The sequence below is a fragment of the Palaemon carinicauda genome, chromosome 17 (assembly GCF_036898095.1).
Source record: "Palaemon carinicauda isolate YSFRI2023 chromosome 17, ASM3689809v2, whole genome shotgun sequence".
Taxonomy (NCBI): domain Eukaryota; kingdom Metazoa; phylum Arthropoda; class Malacostraca; order Decapoda; family Palaemonidae; genus Palaemon; species Palaemon carinicauda.
In genome coordinates, this window is record NC_090741.1 from 30,796,831 (window position 1) to 30,817,983 (window position 21,153).

At 38.9% G+C, this 21,153-nt stretch overlaps 1 protein-coding gene across 1 annotated transcript in view; it reads left to right on the forward strand.

Annotated features, from left to right (window-relative positions):
• The first annotated feature begins 392 nt into the window (after nucleotides 1-392).
• Nucleotides 393-21,153, forward strand: part of LOC137656282 (zinc finger BED domain-containing protein 5-like) — a 45,424-nt gene continuing 24,663 nt past the window's right edge. The window contains exons 1-2 of the mRNA XM_068390453.1: nucleotides 393-564; nucleotides 1,048-1,174. Of these exons, the coding sequence (XP_068246554.1) occupies nucleotides 393-564; nucleotides 1,048-1,174 (299 nt within the window). The remainder of the gene's footprint in view (nucleotides 565-1,047; nucleotides 1,175-21,153) is intronic.

The following is a 21,153-nucleotide window of genomic DNA, read 5'->3' on the forward strand; positions in this document are numbered from 1 at the left end:
ACTTTTCTAGTACATTATCAAAAGGATTTACCAGTTAAATTAGTTTGTGATGCATCGAACATAAGTTTAGGCACAATATGATCTCATGTAGGTTAATGCTGGTTGGAACAGAAAAGCCAATTGCTTTAGTTTCTTGAGCATAGAACAAGGCAGAAAGGAATTACTCTCAAATAAAAGAAAAGAAAGGTTTAGCATTCGTATATGGAATTAAGAAATTTCATATGCATCTTTATAGAAGGAAAAAGTTCACACTTGTTACAAATCATAAACCTCTATTAGCCATATTGGGTCCAAAAGTAAGTTTACCTACGTTGGTAGCTGCAAGACTAAAATGTTGGACAATTACGTTAGCCGCATATTATTATGATATAGAATATTGTCCTACGTCGAAGATGGGTAATGCAAATGCTTTATCTCAATTTCCAGTAGAAAAAGAACCAGAAGAGTATGATGACCGTATATTGCTTTTTTCAGTATGTGACGTACCCATTACAGCCAAGGATATTGCACATAATACCAAGAAAGACCCAATACTTAATGAGGTTTTGAAGCATTTAATGACAGGTAGAAACTTAAGTGGACAGGAAGTAAATTGTTAAGTCTATAAAGATATATGGAATGAATTGAGCATAGCATAAGGTTGTATAATGAAAGGGTCAATATTAATTATTCCTAGTTCACTAAGGAATAAAGATTTGTCTGAAATACATGCTTGATCACCGAGGTATTGTCAGATCAAAGTCTATTGCAAGGACTTTTGTCATGTGGCCAGGTGTAGATAAGATATTGAGTTATTTGGAAGAAATTGTATGGATTGTGCTATGCAACAGAACAACACTTAATTTGCTAGAATGCACCCGTGGGAATTACCCAGGTATCCATGATAAAGAATGCACATGGATTTTGCAGGTCCTTTCTTAGGTTATTTGTTTTTGATAGTTAAAGATGCTTACAGTAAGTGGCCTGAAATAATTCCAATGAAGACAACAACATCATACGCTACAATTCAAGAATTAATGAAAATCTTTTTCATACATGGAATTCCAGAAAGAATAGTAACTGATAACGGTCCACAGTTTACCTCACAGGAATCTAAAGGTTTTTGTGAAGTAAATGCTAATGCACATACATTTTCAGCAACATATAACCCTTCCACGAATAGAAAGGCTCAAAGGTTTGTTCAAGGATTTAAGAATAACATGAAATGCAGAAGGGCAAATTCAAATAACATATCTTTTAATATGTTGAAGTTTTTATTGTCTTATAGAACAACACCACACAGTACAACACGTGTGAAACCATCAAATTTGTTGATGGGGAGGAGGATTAGGTGTAAGTTGGATTTGTTGTAACCAAGTTTCGAAAGTAATTTAAAAAAAGGATATAAGCATTTAGAAAGTCTCCCACAAGTAAGACATTTTTCCCATTATTCTATTTGCATGGTGAGATCATATAATACTCCAGAAAAGTTGGTACTAGGAGATATTGTAAAAGAGATAAGAAATTTACATTATGATGTTCAATTTGGTAGAAATTTTGTAAAACGTCATGTTGATCAGTTACAGCCGTTAAAAATGCTGTAGATCATGTGAATGTTCGAGATGAGAAATTTTTAGAAGTAGTTAAATCAAATATTAATTAAGATGCTCAAACATCAGGTGTAGATTCAGAATCTATTCAAGTACCAGTACAGGATGAATTTAGTGCATTTCCATATAGGATGAATAGAGGGAAGCCTCCTGAGAAATTAGATTTGTAGTTTTGTACGATGTTAAGTTAAAGGGGAGGAGACTGTTAAGTATTTTGTACTGTAGTACTATATGCGCTTTGGGTAATAAGAGTGGTGTGGCAGAGTATTGCGTTGTTAGAACGTGTTTCAGCATAGTTCATAAATGTAGTAGCGTATGTTAAGAAGGATTTGATCATTCATTAATTGTCCTAAAGTTAGTATGTGATTCTTCTTACTTTTGTATTGCAGTAGGATTCGACCTTTTTGTGAGCGATGCTCACTTTTGTTTTCTGTATGTATCCATACAAGTTTTGTTTACATATTCTCACTTGAGAGTTGCAAGTTATCGAGACAAGCCAATGAGAGCTGAGAAGCAATGTAAGTCATTAGCAGAATAAATATATTTTAAGAATACCAACGTATCATTAAATCCCAACAAGAAGAATCAGCGACATCGGAGGAGATGTAGAACAACACTAATGAAAGGATATCATTCCAGGAATGTATGAAGGTGCCATTCCCTTTTGGATAACCAATATCATACATAACATCAAGTATTGCAATGCACATGAAACTGACCATTCTCTTAGTACAGATTCTTTCTTGAAGACGTATAGTGATTTGTTTGCAGAAAAGGCCATTGCGCACAAATGTCTTCAGATTAACTTTATAACTTTATTGGTGTAAAAGAAGAGTTTGCAAGGTGCCTCTGAAAAATTAATGTCGAAAATATAAAAAAAAAAAAAAAAAAAAAAAAAAAAAAAAAAAAAAAAAAAAAAAAAAAAAAAAAAAATATTGAAACACTAATGTGGACTTTTGATACTTAAAATGGACCAACCTCAAGCAAGCCATATGGATGGTGTCTGGGAGAAACAAATAAGAACTACTAGAAATATTTTGAATGTATTTTTGTCTAACAGTATTAAAATTTAAATGATGAGTCTTTGAGAACATTCATGACTGAAGCAAAGAAATATTGCAAACAACCGACCATTACCCACAGATAACTTGAATGATCCTTTAAATGTAGAACCTTTGACACCTAATCATTTTCTTACATTGAAATTTAAGGTAATATTCCCACCTCCAGATAATTTTGTAAAAGAGAACATATCTAAAAAAGAAATGAATAAATGGGGTGTACAATATCTTCTTAATCAGTTATTGAGAAGATGGCAAAGAGAATTTTTACAATCTATAAATACGCCAAATTGGTTAAAACCTCAAAGAAATGTAGAAATTGATGATATTGTTGTAATCAAAGACTATAATCGGCCTCGCAATTAGTGGATGTTAGGCTGAGTAGCGTAAACAAAACCAGATGAAACTGGCTATATTAGAAAAATTAAAGTGCTACCATCAGATGCCTGGCTTGATGAGAATGGCAAACGCTGTTATAATATTATTAGAAAGTACAACAAGGAAGTCCCCATCAGGGAGGAATAAGAGGTCATTAACCGTATATTTATATTTTATATGGATTACTGTATATCCACCTATATACTGTAAGTTTTTATTTTGTTGGGAATCTCTTATTCCCCAATAGTATAGTTATTGATTAAATTCTTATAGCAATTTAGGGGAGCCATTGTCACTGCCATCGACATACACAGTTAGATAATTACATATATTTTGAGAAACATTACTTATAGTATAGTGTACCCTGTTGGATTGGTTATTTCCCGGTCTACAGGATAGAATTAACACAATCAAAACAAATGCTCTCTTAGTTTTAGAAGCAAAGGAAGAGCTACCATTAATGTTCTTATTACTCCTTTGTTTTAGGTGAATACAAGTCCCCATAGTTGTGGTAAACTTCATTAATCAATGTGAAATATGTAATTCTGTAATTTCTGTTATCCCCATTGGCATTGCATTTTTGGTAAATATATGATACTTTAATTTCTAGCCAAGTACATGAACCATATATTTTTCCTACTCGTTATCTTGTGTTCTATGCCTTTCTGACCATGATTATCGGGGCAAACCACCGTTCATGAGTTTTTGGACCCCCTTACATAAAGACAATTTGGTGGACACCAGGTGGAAACCAGGGTTTTTAGGGTGGGGAAATGTCATAAACGAGTAATTTGCAGAAATAATAATGATCAGAAAGGCAAAATAAGGACTAGATAGCCAGTTAGACAAATATATGGTTCATGTACCTGGCTGAAAACAGGCCAAATATGATTATTTAACACTTTCGAGATTTGTAAAACGGTACAGAACCTAACAAACCCGCCTAACCTAACCTAGTAGATCTCAGATCACAGCCCCTAGCCAGGGGCAAGCCCCCTGGACCCCCTTCCCAGCTCACAAGCCCTGGCTGGGGGCAAGTCCCCGGACCCCCTTCCCAGGTCACAACTACTGGCCGGACCACCCTTCTTAGGTCACAAACTAAAAGTAAATCACAAATAAATCCTTACATCATGAGGTAAATCACAAAAAAAAAACGGATTTTGAGCGAAGCGAAAAATCTATTTTTTGGTGAGGTAGCCATGTCGTCCTGATGGAAGTTCCTATAAGGTAGCTTTCTAGGGTACATTTGACTACAGTGATATTCCCAGAGAATTTTACCGTAAGGTATCCAGAATTCTAACTCCTGGAGCGAATATCCCTAAATAATCTCACAGGGATATCGCATAAGATCAGAGGACGTATTCTTGACACGTCACATAGCTATCTTCGCCCCGAACATTATTAACGCTTCGAGGGGGATTAGTGACAAGCATCTGAAACGAGAATGAAAAGAGAGCCGCTCATAAGGCATCTCTCCTATTCCGTTTCCAGTGTGTATCTGATGAAGGCGGTAGCGCCCTCTTTATTCCTTGTAGCGATATACGAGGTGGAACAGATACTCTATTATAGGGAGGGGTGAACCAGCCCTTTTACAATAAAAGGAAGGGCGGGTCCATCAGGACGACATGGCTACCTCACCCAAAAATAGATTTTTCGCTTCGCTCAAAATCAGTTTTTTGGGCTCAGGCCATGTCGTCCTGATGGAAGTTTACCAGAGCATTACTGTATCTGTGGATTATCAATCTGTGCCGTACTCTCAAGAAAGTATTTTCCTGGTCCGTCTAGACCTAGAGACCTATGATGTTACCGTCATACATCATTTCATCTAAGCATGAACTATGTTAGTGCTTCCTGCCCCCTACAGGGATGAGTCATACTAGACTCTGGAAAAGTCTCGAGGAGTACATAAAAACTTATGGATGACAAAATGACAAGCTTGTATAGTGGTCTCGCCCTATACAGTATAAAGCAAAGTTTGTATAAGAGTCGCCAAAGTCAGAATGAATTTGTGACACCTTCCCCAAAGTGACCACTCTTAGTAATTATTGGATAATGGTTGTATCCGCATAGAAACAAATTTTGCTTCTTTGCCACCAACCCGTAAGGGTACCACATCAATCCTTCCAAGGAAGGGTTAGAGTGAGTGGACTTTTGCTTGAATCAGGGAACCGTCTTGAAAGACATACCATGATAAAAATATCCATATTTTAATCCTAATGCTCAGTACATTTCTAATAAAATGAGTGTGGGCGAAAAGACGCAGGGTTCATTATGAACTAGTTTATTAAAATTTAATAAACGAACATATCAGATCACATTTATAAAATTTATATAATGTGGATGATATGCATAAAAGCATAAAGAAAAACAGTCAAGAGAAAATATTGTTTCATCTACTAGGAAACAGATTTGCCACTTCAATAGAATTATTAATAATAATGATATAGTCTGTATACTGTTTACATACACTAGCGTAAAAAACGCTTGGCACAAGTGTCCGTATTATGCTATAGATTACCGACGTCAATGGGACAGTTCGTAAGGACACTTTCGTGGCCTATCGCTCAGCGTGTAGTAACATACAGTGACTACACGCGCACCCTCTTAATTAATCGTCCCAAATTAATTACACTGTTCGTCGCAGACTTAAAACAAAAGGTTAAAGAATTCTACCTGCTGCTACCACAGATCTCATAAGTTGCTCCACTTGCTTCGCATAGTGCATAAAGAACGCCTTGCATGACTACCAAGGATGTTCAAAGTCCATATAATTAAAGAAATTTTATGGAGGAGGCAACTTTCCTCTGATCATGACTAACGGGTGTACTGTCTGGATCCGTTCTGCGAATAACACGGGTGAATTTCACCCTTATTTATAGATAACTTTGAACCCAGGGTTTCTCTTCTGAACAGCTGTCCTCCCATAAAGTCTGAAGTTCTATGAAGATAGACCTTTAGGCACTCCACTGGACATAGAGATGCATCTTCCTCCAGAGGGCAGATTCTCTAGGGACCCCACCTGTTGGTGGGTAGCTGGTTCCTGGTAAGAAACGTTGGGTCTGGAAATAGAATCAGTTCTCCCTCCAAGAACTGGACGTGGCCTTCCTCTGTAGAGAGAGCCACTATTCACTAACTCTGGTCCCCAAGGCGAGTACAAACAGAAATATGACTTAAATTCAAAACCATCTAAGCCCATTCCTCATTGTTCATTATTTATACACAATGAAGAATCATATCTAATGACCAAGCAAACGGTCTTTGGAAGCGCTGAAGGGCTAGTTCATTAAGAACGTCGTTAGAAAGGTCGATCTGTAAGGCATATGGTATCTGATTTGTCAAGGGAGGCTTGAACAATAGAATTGTGTAGGCTGCTAAACCTTGCTCATGAAGGAGAATGAAGAATGATAAATAGGAATCTGTCGGGATATCTTTCAGTTTCTTCACCTTGACAAAGGATAGCTATTTCTTCCCTGAAGCCTCATAATGTCTTCTGGTTTCCTCCAAAAGTCTAAACCGACTTTTAAACACCGAATCTTTTTTTCATCGTCAAGGAGAGAAAATCATGAGATGTAGGTTCCGTGTTTTCTGTGATGGAGCAAAGACAGTCGACTTCTGTACTCGCTGAGACAGGGATGGATCCGGTAGCGGAACGAATTTTAATCATAGTTCCAATGCCAGAGGGAACCACACGCTATTTGGCCACTTGTGGCCACTATTGCAGCTTTCCCTTTGAAGGATCCCAACATTTCGAGGACCTTCAAAAGGAGGTGTGCGGAGGGAACAGATAGATACAGGACCATCTGATCCAGCCCAGGGACATAGCGTTAACGGATCCTCGTAAGGGGACACGTAACGAACTATTTTCTTGTTGTCTTTCGTCGCAAAGAGGCCTATCTGCAGCTCTGGGACTTGACTCGAGATGAAGGAGAACGATCATGCGTCAAGGGACCATTCTGACTCTATAGGTGTAAAACTAGATAGAGCGTCCGCAGTCACATTGCAGAACTCTTGAATGTGAACTGCTGACAGGTGCTATTTCTTCGCGTTTGATGCATATTTTCTCCAGCCTCCTGTTGCATCCTTAAGCTGTGCTCTTAGCACTGGATCTGTTATCGAAGCAAACTGTAGAGAGCCCAGCACTCTCTCCTGTTCGTGTTTTGATATCTGTTTGGATTTCAATAGTCAAGATCCTGCTATTTCTTTCCTCTTCTTACTAGGAATGGAAAGTCGATGTGACTCCAAATTCCAGTGGATTCCCAACCACCGAAATTTTTGAGCTGGAGAAAGACGAGACTTTTTGATGTTGATCTTGAATCCCAGATGTTCCAGGAACTGGATCACTATCTTAGAAGCTTGTATGCATACTGTCCTGGATGCTGCCCACACCAGCCAGTCGTCCGAGTAGGCTACTACTTGGACCCCTTTTAGGCATAACTGATGGACGGCTGCGTTCGCGAGCTTCGGGAAAATCCTTGGGGCTATGTTTAGCCAGAAAGGCATGGTTTTAAAGGCGTAAAGTTATCAAATTAACTTGAAGCCTAGGTAAGGGGAGATGTGACGAATAATTGGAACGTGCCAATAAGCGTCAGACAAGTCTATAGACACAGCATATGCCCAGAATGACTCTGAGTTTTTCTGAGTCCTCCTTTGGAACACAAAACAGCCTTCCTTGGAATTTGATGGACTTAGACTTCCAGATTACTCTTTTGACTAAGAGCTCTTGGACATATTCTTCCAGAGCGGGGGTTGAGTGTTGGAAGAATTGAGGAAATTGAGGTGGAGGACTGCTCCAGCTCCAACCTAGTCCATTCTTATTTAGGTTGTGGGCCCAGGGATCGAAGGTCCAGCGATCCCTAAAAAGCTGTAATCTCCCTCCTACTGGAAGTATCTACTTCTGCTGTTGTGGACCTGAGGCCTTGCCTCCTTGACCGCGTCCTACCCTGGTTCCCCTTCCTCTTGAAGGGCGTCTAGAAGAACCTCTGGCTGTTCCTCTGGCTCTCGAACGAAAGGAAGAAGTGTGCCTTTTGGAGGCTGGGTTAAGAATTGGTGACAGTGTCGCCGTTTGTTGAGGTATCAGCTGGTACGTGGTTGGAGGTTGTGCCACTGTCTGAGGCACCGCGGTCACAGGAAGTTTTTGTTGATGTTGCTGTCGGTAGGGTTTAGCCGGCCGAGAGGATGGCCTAGGCCTTTTGTCTACTACCTCTTTAACCACTTCATTGGGAAAGAGGTCTTTACCCCAAATACGAGAGGAGATCAGTTTCCTCGGTTCGTGCCTCACCGCAACCGAGGCGAACACGAACTCTCTACAGGCTCTCCTAGCTTTAATAAAGCTATAGAAATCCTTCGTAACTGTGGCCAGATGGGTTTTGGCCACAACCATGAACATGTCCTGGTTCTTGGTGTCACTTGCCATCGTTTCTAGTGTTGATTGCAATGACATCGATGCCGCAAGTCTTTCCTTTGTCTCTTACTCTCTACGCAAGAAAGCCTCCGACAGTTTTGGAAGCGCCTCACCGAACTGGCGTTCAGCAATATCAGCTTCTAGTTTCCCAACTGAGAAGGTAAGGTGTACGTCCTTCCAGTCTTCTTGGTTCAAGGGCAAGGTCAGAGATAACGGCTTGCACTCCTCCAAGGAGGGGCATGGTTTCCCTGCCTCCACCGCATTTAAGGCAGCCTTATATCCCTTTTCCAAGAAGGGAAAAGCTCTGGTAGGAGAGGCCACAAAGGAGGGAAGCTTCTACTCAAGGCGGGCACCTTTGAGTTAGTGAAGCCCCTCTCTTTCATCGAGCTCGATACTAACGTCTGAGCTTTGCTATGGTAAAAAACTATGACCTCCTGCTCCGTCTCATCCTTTAAGGCTGGCTCCTTCCTAAGACGGGCATAGCAGTCCGGATAAAAATCTTTGTTGGGCCAAAATTCCACTTCTTCCAGGGGAATTGCTCCCAACTTTTCTGAGATCACGATCTCCCCGGTTGTCATTGGTATGTGTTCGGCATACTTCCAAGGATTGGTATTCGAGCACAAGGGAAGATCCTTCACGATGAGCCGCTTCTGGGGCCCACGTGATGCTGCAAGTCTACGTAACTCCAGTTTCATTGCAGCTTCCTTCTCATCATTCTTCCTTTGAATTTGTTGGATCATCTCAACGATGGAAGAAAGAGTCCTTCCCAGTTCATCTGGGAGAGCAGACAATGTAGAAGGAACCGGTTCTGGGTCCGGAACCGACGTACCCGACATTTCGTCGATTTCTTGCTCTTCTACTTGAGGAGTCTGAAACAGCTCCTCCTCCTGACCTTCTCCTAGAAGGTCCTTCTCAGTAGAATCCGACACCTCCGACATCCTATCGTCCACTTGGATGTCTTGAAGGGCGGCTGAGACTTCAGAATCTACCGGATTCAGGGCAATTGGTATCTCCACCTGAGGCTGGGGGATGATTGCATCAGCCGATGCTTTAGGGAAAAGGTAGGCCCTCATCTTCTCATTAGAAAGGTAGGGACCTGAGGTGTTTTTCTGAAAACCCCTCACCCAGGATCGTAACTTTTCCCTGGCAGCATTCCTTGACTCCGTTGACTTAGGGTCGTCAAAAGCCTCGGTAATCAGGTTAAAACAAACTGTACAAACCTGAGCGTCCCAATAGCGGAGACACCTCTGGAGGTTCGCATGCGGCGTGCCTCCTGCAATAATGATGTTCACAGAAGTTCTTACTGCGGACATTACAGAACACACTCCCGCACTTCGGATGGTCCTCCTGTAAAGAGAAGAAAAATCCATGAGTATCAAGTGAAGGCTTTTCACTTATATTGAAACATTTAGCTTATATAGAAAAGCTACAAAAAAAAGAAGGAAAGACACATACTTGTATTTCCTGTTCAGTCAATTGCTGTAACCTCCAAAAATATTAAAACTAAGTTTAATTCTATCCTAGAATACCTTATGTAATTTCCTAAACAGAAATTTAATGTGTAGTTTTAATATACGGGATTGAAAGAATACAGAAAGAACTCACTTTCTATATAAAGTACGGTCTCAACAAAAGGCTGTACAAGATAACATTAAGTATGATGAAGAACATTAGTGTTATCACAAACTCTGTACAGCAGTTTCTACTAATGCAATGTGTACTACACTACAAATATAGCAACTAATGTACATCGCATGTTATTGTGCCGGCCGGCAACTACCCCTTTATAGATCAAAGATATATTATCTTTAACTAATAGGCGGCAGTCCACTGATTCGCGACTGTATGGCGGCCGGGAATCATTGCCAGCCGACGGCTGAAAACACTATAACCCGGCTGCCGGCCGCTAATCATAGCGGCCAGCGAATTCGGGCTGTGATTCCACTGCCGGCCGGCAAAGGTAATAAAACCATCCCACCGACAGTAGCCAAGAATCAAAGAACCTCTACCTTGGTGCAACACAATAGTCAGAGAAAAAGTATGGATGTAAGGTTATAGGGCGGCATGCCATACGACCTTCCATCCAGAAAGAGTGAACTTATGGAAGGGGAGAATGTAACATCCAGGCTTCCAAAGAATCCATAGTCTGCTGGGCTCTAAAGACGGATATGGAAGGGAGACCAAGGGAGGTCTGGGGTCACTCTGCAAAGAATAAAGGGTCTCTGCCGGCTGACACATAGTGCCGGCCGGCAGAGAGCTGAGCCTGTCCTCCATCCTAACCTATACTAGGTACGGAAGTAGGACTACGGCTAAAAGAAAATAAAAGAAAGAGAGGTGGGGAAGGGATAAGGGTCCTATAGACTTCTAGCAGGAGACACTCAGCCGTTAGGAAAGCACATCCTAACTAAGAGTTGTCTATTAGGGAGGAAGATTGGCAATACTTGCTAACCTCCTCCCAACCAGAACAAAGTTAGGTGAAGTTATTTCACCGGGCAACAGAGAAAACTCATTCTCCAGCCCGAGAAAAACAACACAGGACAGTCTGCTAGGCCACTAGAGGAAGAAAACATCTCGTACAGAATCCTTCCAACATGGACCAGGGAATCAAAGCTTCCTGTGTCCGCCCCTAACCTAGCAAAGGAGACTCATTCTCTTTGCTAGGAAGAATCAGACTAAAGACTACAAACTCTGATGTTCTGCCCTAACCCAAAAAACCAGTCACTCTGGTTATCAGGTTAGGAGAGACATATCCTAGAATAGTTATACCTGAATTATTATTCAGATAGAACTACTAGGATTAAGCCAAAGGCTTACAGAGGGAGAGAGGGATTAAACTTAGCCTCCGGAGGAGAAAAAGAACAATCGGGGATGTGCGAAAGTATACTACTGTACCTAGAATACTAGATTAGGTAAGATGAGAATAGATTACCTAAATCACCGAAACTCTCTCGTATACAATCTTGGAAAAAACATTCAACAATATCTTACATGTATAAGATATTTGCCTATAGCTTCAATAAAATAACACTCGGAAAAACTTATACCATGCGTGAAAGTACTAGTGCCAAACGTCTAGGCTACGAGCCTCGCGAAAGGCAGGATCGGTACCTCGACCTGTGTCGAATACACCGAGCTAACACTGATCTAACAATATAAGCATTTCTAGAGTAGCTAAATAGCAAAATTATTAAAGCGTAACAAACCAGGAACGTCGCACTAGCTAACTAACTGACCCATAAGAGCGAGCGACAGCATCCAGGATGCCTCCGGTAGGCAACAGCTCTTGTTTACGTTAAAATCACTTTTGATTTAATTAAAAACGACAAGAGCTTACATTTATACATAGTAAAGATAATACTCAACTTTCCAGAGGCAGAAGAGGCCAGAGAAGTCATCAAAAAGTTGAATTAAATCCAAAATAACGAGAGAACACAAGGGAAAACACCGAGTAGTTGAGCTACAGGAAAAGGAATAAAGAGGGCGCTACCGCCTTCATCAGATACACACTGGAAACGGAATAGGAGAGATGCCTTATGAGCGGCTCTCTTTTCATTCTCGTTTCAGATTCTTGTCACTATTCCCCCTCGAAACGTTAATAATTTTCGGGGTGAAGATAGCTATGTGACGTGTCAAGAATATGTCCTCTGATCTTATGCGATATCCCTGTGAGATTATTTAGGGATATTCGCTCCAGGAGTTAGAATTCTGGATACCTTACAGTAAAATTCTCTGGGAATATCACTGTAATCAAATGTACCCTAGAAAGCTACCTTATAGGAACTTCCATCAGGACGACATGGCCTGAGCCCAAAAATCCTTACATTATGACGAAGTAAATCCCAAATAAATCCTTACATTATGATAAAATCATAATTCCTTACATTATTATAAAATTCCAAATAATTCCTTACATTATGATAAAATTAGAAATAATTCCTTACCTTAAGATTGACACCATTTTTTTTCTTTTCTTTTATCTTTGTAATCTTTACTGAAGCTTTGAATTTCATAATGTGTTGGTCGTCCTAAAATTCAAGCCATAATCGGACCTTTCAGGCATTATTTCTCGGTTATTTTTTTAAATTTCGCATGAGCAACAAAACATATACACTGAACGGAGAGCAATTACATCATAATCAATTGCTGACATAATGAAATCACACTAAATTTCGAAAAAGATTTATGTAGCCTACTTCTCTCAAGTTCCTTCCTGGTGATGTCTTTACTTCATTGTATTGAAGTTTAAACTGAAGACGAAGGTGGGAGAAAATGGCTGTTATAGAACAACATTCGGGAACTTAGAAAGAAGTACTTGTAAGCTGTTAATTGGTTTGAAAAAAAATAAAATAAATAAATAAATAAATAAAAACGTCATTGTAAATGCACAAAAAGCTCCCCAAACCATGGGGAAAAACGCATGCGCAATAAGTACCCCTCAGTCTCTCAGATGTAAACAATGGACTTTAAATGAAAATCATATTTCACATTTTAATAGACTGATATGTATGTTATTATGCTCCATCCCCTATTAAACATATAGAGAAAAATACCAAACTAGCCAGCACTGATCCATTTCTCATATGCGAATTAGTCTCACTAGTAATTAAAGTATCATATAATAACCATATTTTCTTTAATCATAGTATAGCTTTACAGGCATAAACCTTAAAGTTTTTTCCTTTTATTTCAGTTATCTCGGTCAATGGCTCATAGTTTTGTTCAGAATACACGATATCATAGACCATGGAATGTTACTTTCCTGATTTGAGTATCCACACTGAACGGGGCTGCTAACATCATACATTATATAATGAACCACCATTACAAAGAGTGTGTATTTTAAAAGAAAGGCAGCTCATATAGCTTTATCTGCACCTTCCTTCAATAAGCCAGTTTTATTTTTTGCCTGTTATTTCCATATGCTTTTGATGTTGCAATTTACAGTCTTTACGTGATATGCATATATACAATTCATACGGTATACTTAGGAATAAACCTTTTTTTTATCCGTTCTATCTCAATGCATAATTCTCATATATTAGAACTAGCTTTTCTTTACAACCTAATTGGCAAATCTACAAGGAAAATCTGAAATCAGATTATCAGAATCATCATGTGGCATACCTGAAAGAGGTATGAGTCAATGGCGAGCTCTTCATAAGTAATTCACGATCATCATTCTTGACAGATTTAAAGTCAATTTTCCTAAAAATCTTATGAAGGGACGATTTGCCAACAGTGAAATAAATTTGATCTCTCAGTTCATGACTTCATGTTATCCACCACCACAATGTGGCAAAATTACTTCTTTATGCTGCAAACAACACTAGTATATATATATGCTCCCAAAGGATCACATATGGGTGGCAATGTCGCAAGTCATTCCATGGCTTTGTCAAAAACGTTGACATTGGCATAAAATTATAAAAAAAAATAACGGTAATAAAAATACAGTTAAAAATTTACTGTTTCATGAATTGGTGGGAATTTAATGGCAGTTACTATGCAATCTGCATGGAAGAAAAAGAGAGACAGCATTCTTCTTTATTTGTATATGCATTTCTTGTTGCAAGCTCATTACATGGTTCTTCTTCCTCACCCATCCCCAAAGCAGACATAGATGCGAAAGAAGGCTACTTGCCTTAGAGAGTCATACTTTTGGGGGCCGTCTTGCTTGAGGTACGAAGCTATTAGGTGATCAATGGTGACGTAATCAACTTTACTACAAGTGTTCAGGAAGAAAAGTTTTAGAGTACGATGGATGACAACGAATGGGCCCATGCATTGGAGTGTAAGCTTTGGCTTTGAAGTGATGGTGAAAATAATGACGTGTGTTGCAGTGTGTGGGTCTTTCGGTATGTGATGCTTTGTTGGTAGCATGTAAGCTTAACGAAAAGGGGATAAATTTCTCCCCAATTTAATGTAGGTGCTGAAGATCATCGGAGGAGTTGGTGGACAAAAACATTCCACGGGTACAACACACAAGTCACCAGTTAATATTTTTGCTACTGATGCTACTTTTCAAGTAGTCCTCACTCCAAGTAGGTCTAAGGGAAGCTGGTAGAAATCAGTTAGACTTGGTACAGTGTGACATCAGAACAGCTTTGGGGATACAATGAAAATATTCTATCATTTTGTTGGCTGCAGAGTTGTAATGAAATGTTAGTGTAATGAAGTGTGATGCCGAGTAAATACCGTAATAATGTCTGATATTTAGAGATAAAAGTGTTATTTCAGTGAGAAGTAATATGCTCTGAGAGGCCAAATTTTGCTATCCATCCTCATAGTAAGGCTGTAGTTCATGAGCTGTATGTTGTATCTTGCATGGAGATGGTTTCAAGATAACTAGTTCATTATGCATGTTGAGTAAGATTTTTCATAATTCTGACCATCCTTTACATTCAGATCTCCTTGTACAATTCCATCCTGTTCGTAATACTAGGCACGCAGTTAATTCTAATAGCCAGGCCTTCTCCATCATGAGGCTGAATACTACATAGTATTCTAGACCAAGTTGTGGAATGATCTTCCTAATCGGGTAGTTGAATCAGTAGAACTTCAAAAGTTTAAAGTTGCAGCAAATGTTTTTATCTTGAACAGGCTGACAGAAGTCTTTTTATGGTTTATATATCACATATCTGTTTTGACGTGTTACTGTTTTTAAAAAGATTTATTGTTAATTTGTTCTCATCATATATTTATTTTCTCATTTTCTTTCCTCACTGGGCTATTTTTCCCTATTGGAGACCTTGGGCTTAGAGCATCTTGCTTTTCCAACTAGGGCTAGTAATAATAATATTATTATCATTATCATTATCAAATGCTAAGCTACAACCCTAGTTGGAAAAGCAGGATGCTATAAGCCCAGGGGCTCCAACAGGGAAAATAGCCCAGTCATGAAAGGAAGTAATGAAAAATAAAATATCTTAAGAATAGTAACAACATTAAAATGAATATTTCCTATATAAACTTTAAAAACTATAACAAAACAAAGAAGAAGAGAAACTAGATACAACAGTGTGCCCGAGTGTACCCTCAAGCAAGAGAACTCTAACCCAAGACAGTGGAATACCATGATACAGAGGCTATGGCACTAGCCAAGACTAGAGAACAATTGTTTGATTTTGTGAGTGTCCTCCTAGAAGAGCTGCTTACCATAGCTGAAGAGTCTCTTCTACCTTTACCCAGAGGAAAGTAGCCACTGAAATTAGAGTGCAGTAGTTAACCCCTTGAGAGGTGAAGAATAGTTTGATATTCTCAGTGTTGTCAGGTTTATGAGGACAGGAGAATCTGTAAAGAATAGGCCAGACTATTCGGTGTCTAAGTAGGGAAAAGGAAAGAACCGTAACCAGAGAGAAGGATCCATTTAGTACTGTTTGGCCAGTCAAAGGACCCCATAACTCTCTAGCGGTAGTATCTCAGTAATAATAATAATAATAATAATAATAATAATAATAGCCTAATCAAATGCTGTGAAAAGATAACGGAGTACTTTTGAAGTGTGTAGGGAACAACCATGTTAACGTTAATGTGAGCAACACAACGCTGATATTAATTAGTTGCCTCACCCAAATCCCTTTCTTGATGTATCTATGAAGCTTGGCATGAAATAAGGACATGGACCTAATCCTTGGCATCCTTAACAATGCTTTGCTATGTGGACTCAACTTCAGTAGCTGTGCAGTAGATCATCATGATGGGTGTAAGAGGCCATGGATCAATTAAAACACCTGTCTGTGCCTGGAGGAAGGTATCCACGGGTGTCGCCTACCAATGCTCCCATCAAACAAGAAGGGGGCATTGAAGTTATAGCAGGAAACATTTTCATAAGAGAAAGACATGCTGAATGTCATACAGGTTTGCTACTTTGTGTCCTTTCGTTGGGCTTATGCTAAGGCCTTGTCATTCATTCCTAGTTGGAGGGAAACCAGAGTGTTTTCAGAAAGTGTTTATTATGGGATTCAGTTGGTCAAGGATGTGCTAAATAGCACAGTTGTCTTCCAAAAATAGCAGAAAGACATGCACAAGGGGCAAGTAGTGTATGGAAATGACAAAGGACATGCCCTCAAAGAAATGGCAGGAGTGACAGAAAGCCAAATACAATGCCAGTATTTAACAGATGAAGGTAGATTGACTAGATCCTGCTTTAGACAGTTTTCAAGTGGAGAGGGGCAATTGGCAGGATGATCCATTGATCATTTGTTAGTGTATTAACTTTACAGCAATGTCAGAGGCTTCAGTGGAGATTAGGGAAGGTGCATTTTCATGAGAAGGCTGAAAGTATTAGTAGTTGATAGGTCTTTATTTGCATTGAAGAAGGCCGCCTCCTGAAAGGTGCCTCTGTGACAAATCAAAATATTTCTGTATATATTTATATATATCAGCCCTGTATTATATTGATGTATAAGTATATTTGCATATTATCATTGGCATTTTATTTGTTTTATTTTATTTATATAATTACTGTTTATACACAGTCTGATTTTTCATAGTTTATTTCATGCTAAAGTAATTGAACTGTATTATTTACTGAAAATAATGAAAGTAAAAATCTCATGGGCGTTTTCTGATGTTACTAGCTAATGCTATTTTCTTTATTTTAATTTGTGATGTGTACATTAATCCCTTCCCAAAAGAGGTCACCACGCTATTCATGGATACATATTTGTGTCTTTTTGTAGATCCTTGGAAATAAGCAAAGGCGATATCTAAACGTTTGTGTTTGGGGAGAAACACAACTGATGATGCTTCTAGTGCACGTGTTATAAAGGGATTTCTCTCTTCCAGTTTAAGAATGGATGAACGGAAGTGTGAGGAGGTTATTATCATTATACTGTGAATGATAATGATATTTAGGAAATTTTGCTCAATAGAGCGTTTCTGAGCAGTATATGTTCCGCTTTGTGATTTAGACATTGAAGCCTTAATAAAGGCTATACCAGAATAGCGAAATTAAGAAGAATTGTCTTATTTCATTTTCACACCTACCAATTACTGAACCTGAGTTGTTAAAGCCTCACTTCCGGATTTCTGAGTTTTCCTTAGTGAGTTTGTATAGGAGGACAAGAGTGGTGGCGATGGCTGGGAAGAACCAGTTATAGCATTATCACCATGCCCTAAGAAAGTCTGCAGTGCTTTGACAGTTTTAGCGTGTGTAATTTTTGTACTGCTTATACCTTCTCAGGGAGGGGGTGGATGCCTCAGGAATTATGTGATGACCATAGAATGCCACTTACTTGGTTACAAGGTATATTTGCCATACCTGACTGACTGAAACGCTGTTCTGCAGCAGGCAATTGAGGATGATGTATAGGTGATGAAAGTGATCTTCTGTTAAGGAGGATAATACCAGTATGTCATATACGTAACATACACAAAGAGGAGGTCACCTAAGATTCCGTCCATGGGTCATTGAAATGTGGACTCCTTGCATTATGAAGGCCAAGGTAGTAGTAACTGAAAGTATATGTGGTGATGGCTACCTTTACAATGTCTTTTAGGTTCATGGTTCCATGTTGATAGCTCATTAAGAGGTCAAGAGTCGAAAATACTTTAGCAATGTGGAGGTAGGGGGTATTGATGGCGATGTTGGGTATAGGAACTCGGTCAAACTTGAGCTGTATGTTGAGACACCTATAATCCTCACAAGGGCATAAGGATTCATTCTTTGTCAAGACGATGTGGATGGGAAATCGCCATGAGTTTGACACCTTTTGACAAAGGCCAATTTCTTTCATATTTTCAAATGTGTGTTTACCAGATGCTAAGCAGCGTGAGGACAAATGTCCCCATTGTCTTGATAGGGTACTGAATATTATGGGAATCAAACAGTGGGGAAGTGTCTGTCCATAAGTACTTTGATTCAAATCATCAGATCTTTATTGGGAATTGCGTCAACATTGATTAGAGGGGTTCATACAACCACGGCAGTCTTTGTACATAAAGGGCATGAATTAGGCTCACTTTATGAGGAGAACCATCTACAGGAAGCTGAAGGCTAGCAATAGTGATCATATGACTGACGGCCATTGACACCTTTTGATCACCCGGTGGTTGTTGAGAGAGATGAAAAATCTTAGCGTTAAGTGCATCTGGCACCTATGAGTACTGTTCCAGGAGGTAGGATTTGGGGGCATCATATTGTATAGAGGTTTCCCTTCGCTTGCAAAAAAGGCTGAAATTTCCGGAAAGGTGTAGTACAGGATTGCAATGATAATCTGCTTGGCTGCTTGAGTGGGTCACACCCTTGATGCAGAACTGAACTTCAGCACACTGAAACCCTGCAAAAGTATCTCTACTAGTGAAGAACAGAGATTTCACTATAGCTGCGTGGACATATGCGATGGGGTTGGTGGTGGACATCGTTGGAAGGATACAACAGACGAAGACGTAAGCTGGGAGGCGGGCTGGGGGCTCAAGGCACTTAAGAGGTCATCAACCTGGCAGGAGTGATTGGGACATAAGGATAAGACGAGCTCCTAACTCGCTCTATTTTGTTATAACACCTACATTTAAAGGCTCCCAAAAGGTCACATAAGGGTGACAATTGCATCTGTACATTCAACAGCATTTGTCAATAAGGTTGATATTGGTATAGAAAATGACAATTTGAAAATGGCAATCAAAAAATGAGTCGAAATTAGCTCGTGTTACAATCAACAGCTCTTGTCATTTAAATTAAGTGAAATCCAATAGTGGTTACTATGTGCACTGCTTGGAAGAAATGGAGACAAAGCACTCTTCTTTATGTATATGTATGTTGCTTGTTCAATTTGCATGTTGCAGTCACTATAACCTACATCTATATACCTCAAAATACATACATGTTAGGGAAATTTCATTATCGATAGCAAAGTAGAAGTGACATTATGTAAATTGTCCTACCATCACAAAAAATGTAAGTCTGGATTCTGATTGAGTTATTTTACTTCATTCTGGAATAGGGAGAATAAAACGATATGTGGAAAATCAATTGACGTTTTTGAACTGACATATTGACTTGCCCTTACGCAAAATGTTTGGTATTATAGGTACATAGAAAATTCAACGTTATAAATCAGTTGTGTTAGTATGAGGACATCTAAAGAGACAACAGAAAGTGTCAAGATAATCGAATACCTCTCCAGGCTTCGGGTTCTTGCAGCCTATTCGCTGGTGGCTATGGAACCGCAGGTAATATAAGACGTCAATATTTTGTAATGTGCGATCGTAGGTAACAACATTTTTCTTTCTGCAAAAGATTTGTATTTGTCAGTTACCAAAAAAGAATACTGCGAAGAATACTCTCTCTCTCTCTCTCTCTCTCTCTCTCTCTCTCTCTCTCTCTCTCTCTCTCTCTCTCCTCTCTCTCTCTCTCTCTCTCTCTCTCTCTCTCTCTCTCTCTCTTTACAAACTCTGAGTTTAATGTAGGCTTTTATTTCCGACGTCAATAAGGATAGAGAACGGGAATGACATTTCATTTCCCAGATAATTGCCCCATAGTGTTGGATGATCTATCTCTTGAGACTCATATGTCAAATATGCATAAAAAATGTGCGATAATGGCAATTTAGAATGAAAATTACCACTATCGATAAATCAACCATATCAAATAAGTCTGGTCTTTCATTTCCTTACATGAAGAAAAATTTATTCGTGGTTCCCGGTCCCGAGACAGAGAGGTTAATAAATTGCTCGAATAATTTTTTTTTTTTTTTTTTTTTTTTTTGGTGGCTATTCAGAGGAGAATAATTTTGCAAAGTAACAATCTGCTGACTCATTATACTGATGTATTAGCACTTATGTTGTCCTATGAAACTGACAATAAATTTTGAAATCAAATTCTTATGTGGTTGGTTATAATATATCAGTGGGCGTGAGATTTATTTTAAAGCAAAACTACCAAAAAGCGACATTTGATAAAAAAAAAATTAAATGACTCCAGATCAGAAAAATAATGCTTAGAAAAAAAATAATGTGAAGGCGCATAAAAATGAAAACAATGTTCCTTGGTTGCTGGTATACATTATAAAAATGTGCAATTAATAATTACAGACATTAGAGGAAATGATCTGATAGCAGAGAAAGACCGCAATCTTGCAAATTGTGAAAAACAAACAACATAATCATTAAGGCCTATGGAGATGAGGTTTGACCTGTCGAGTCATCAGTAACTAGTGCCTGGTGCTCCCTGGTCATAACTTGAGTATAGACGAACCTTAGGCAACTGATATTATGTGGCTACGTTCAACCTCTGCTCCTCATGAGTGACCTTCAATCTCTAGATTCAACTGGGCAACCAAACCCACCAATAATATAGAAAATTTTAGCCATCTCATAAAAGCTAAAATAAATGTTAATATTTAGGTTGGCTGGTTGACTTATACCCTAAAATTCAATAATAGAAATAATAGTAATAATAGTAATGATGAACAATGGTAACAATGACATATTTCATTAAATAATATTACTTTTCTGATAAATGTATTTCTCTTCTCTTTTTCTGACTAGTGTTTCTCATCCTCCAGAAGTATATTCCAGAAGCTTCCAATTTAGGGCAGGAGAGATACACGGAATTTCAGTGGAGGCAAATGTGTAATCCATCTTACAAGAAATTGGCTGATTATCCACTTATAAGAATTCAAAGCCTCTAGAGATACACTCTCCAGGAGGAAGTGAAACAGTTAGTTCGAAAGAAATATATATGTTTTGAAATGAATTCAACAGTATTCTTTATGAAAATATA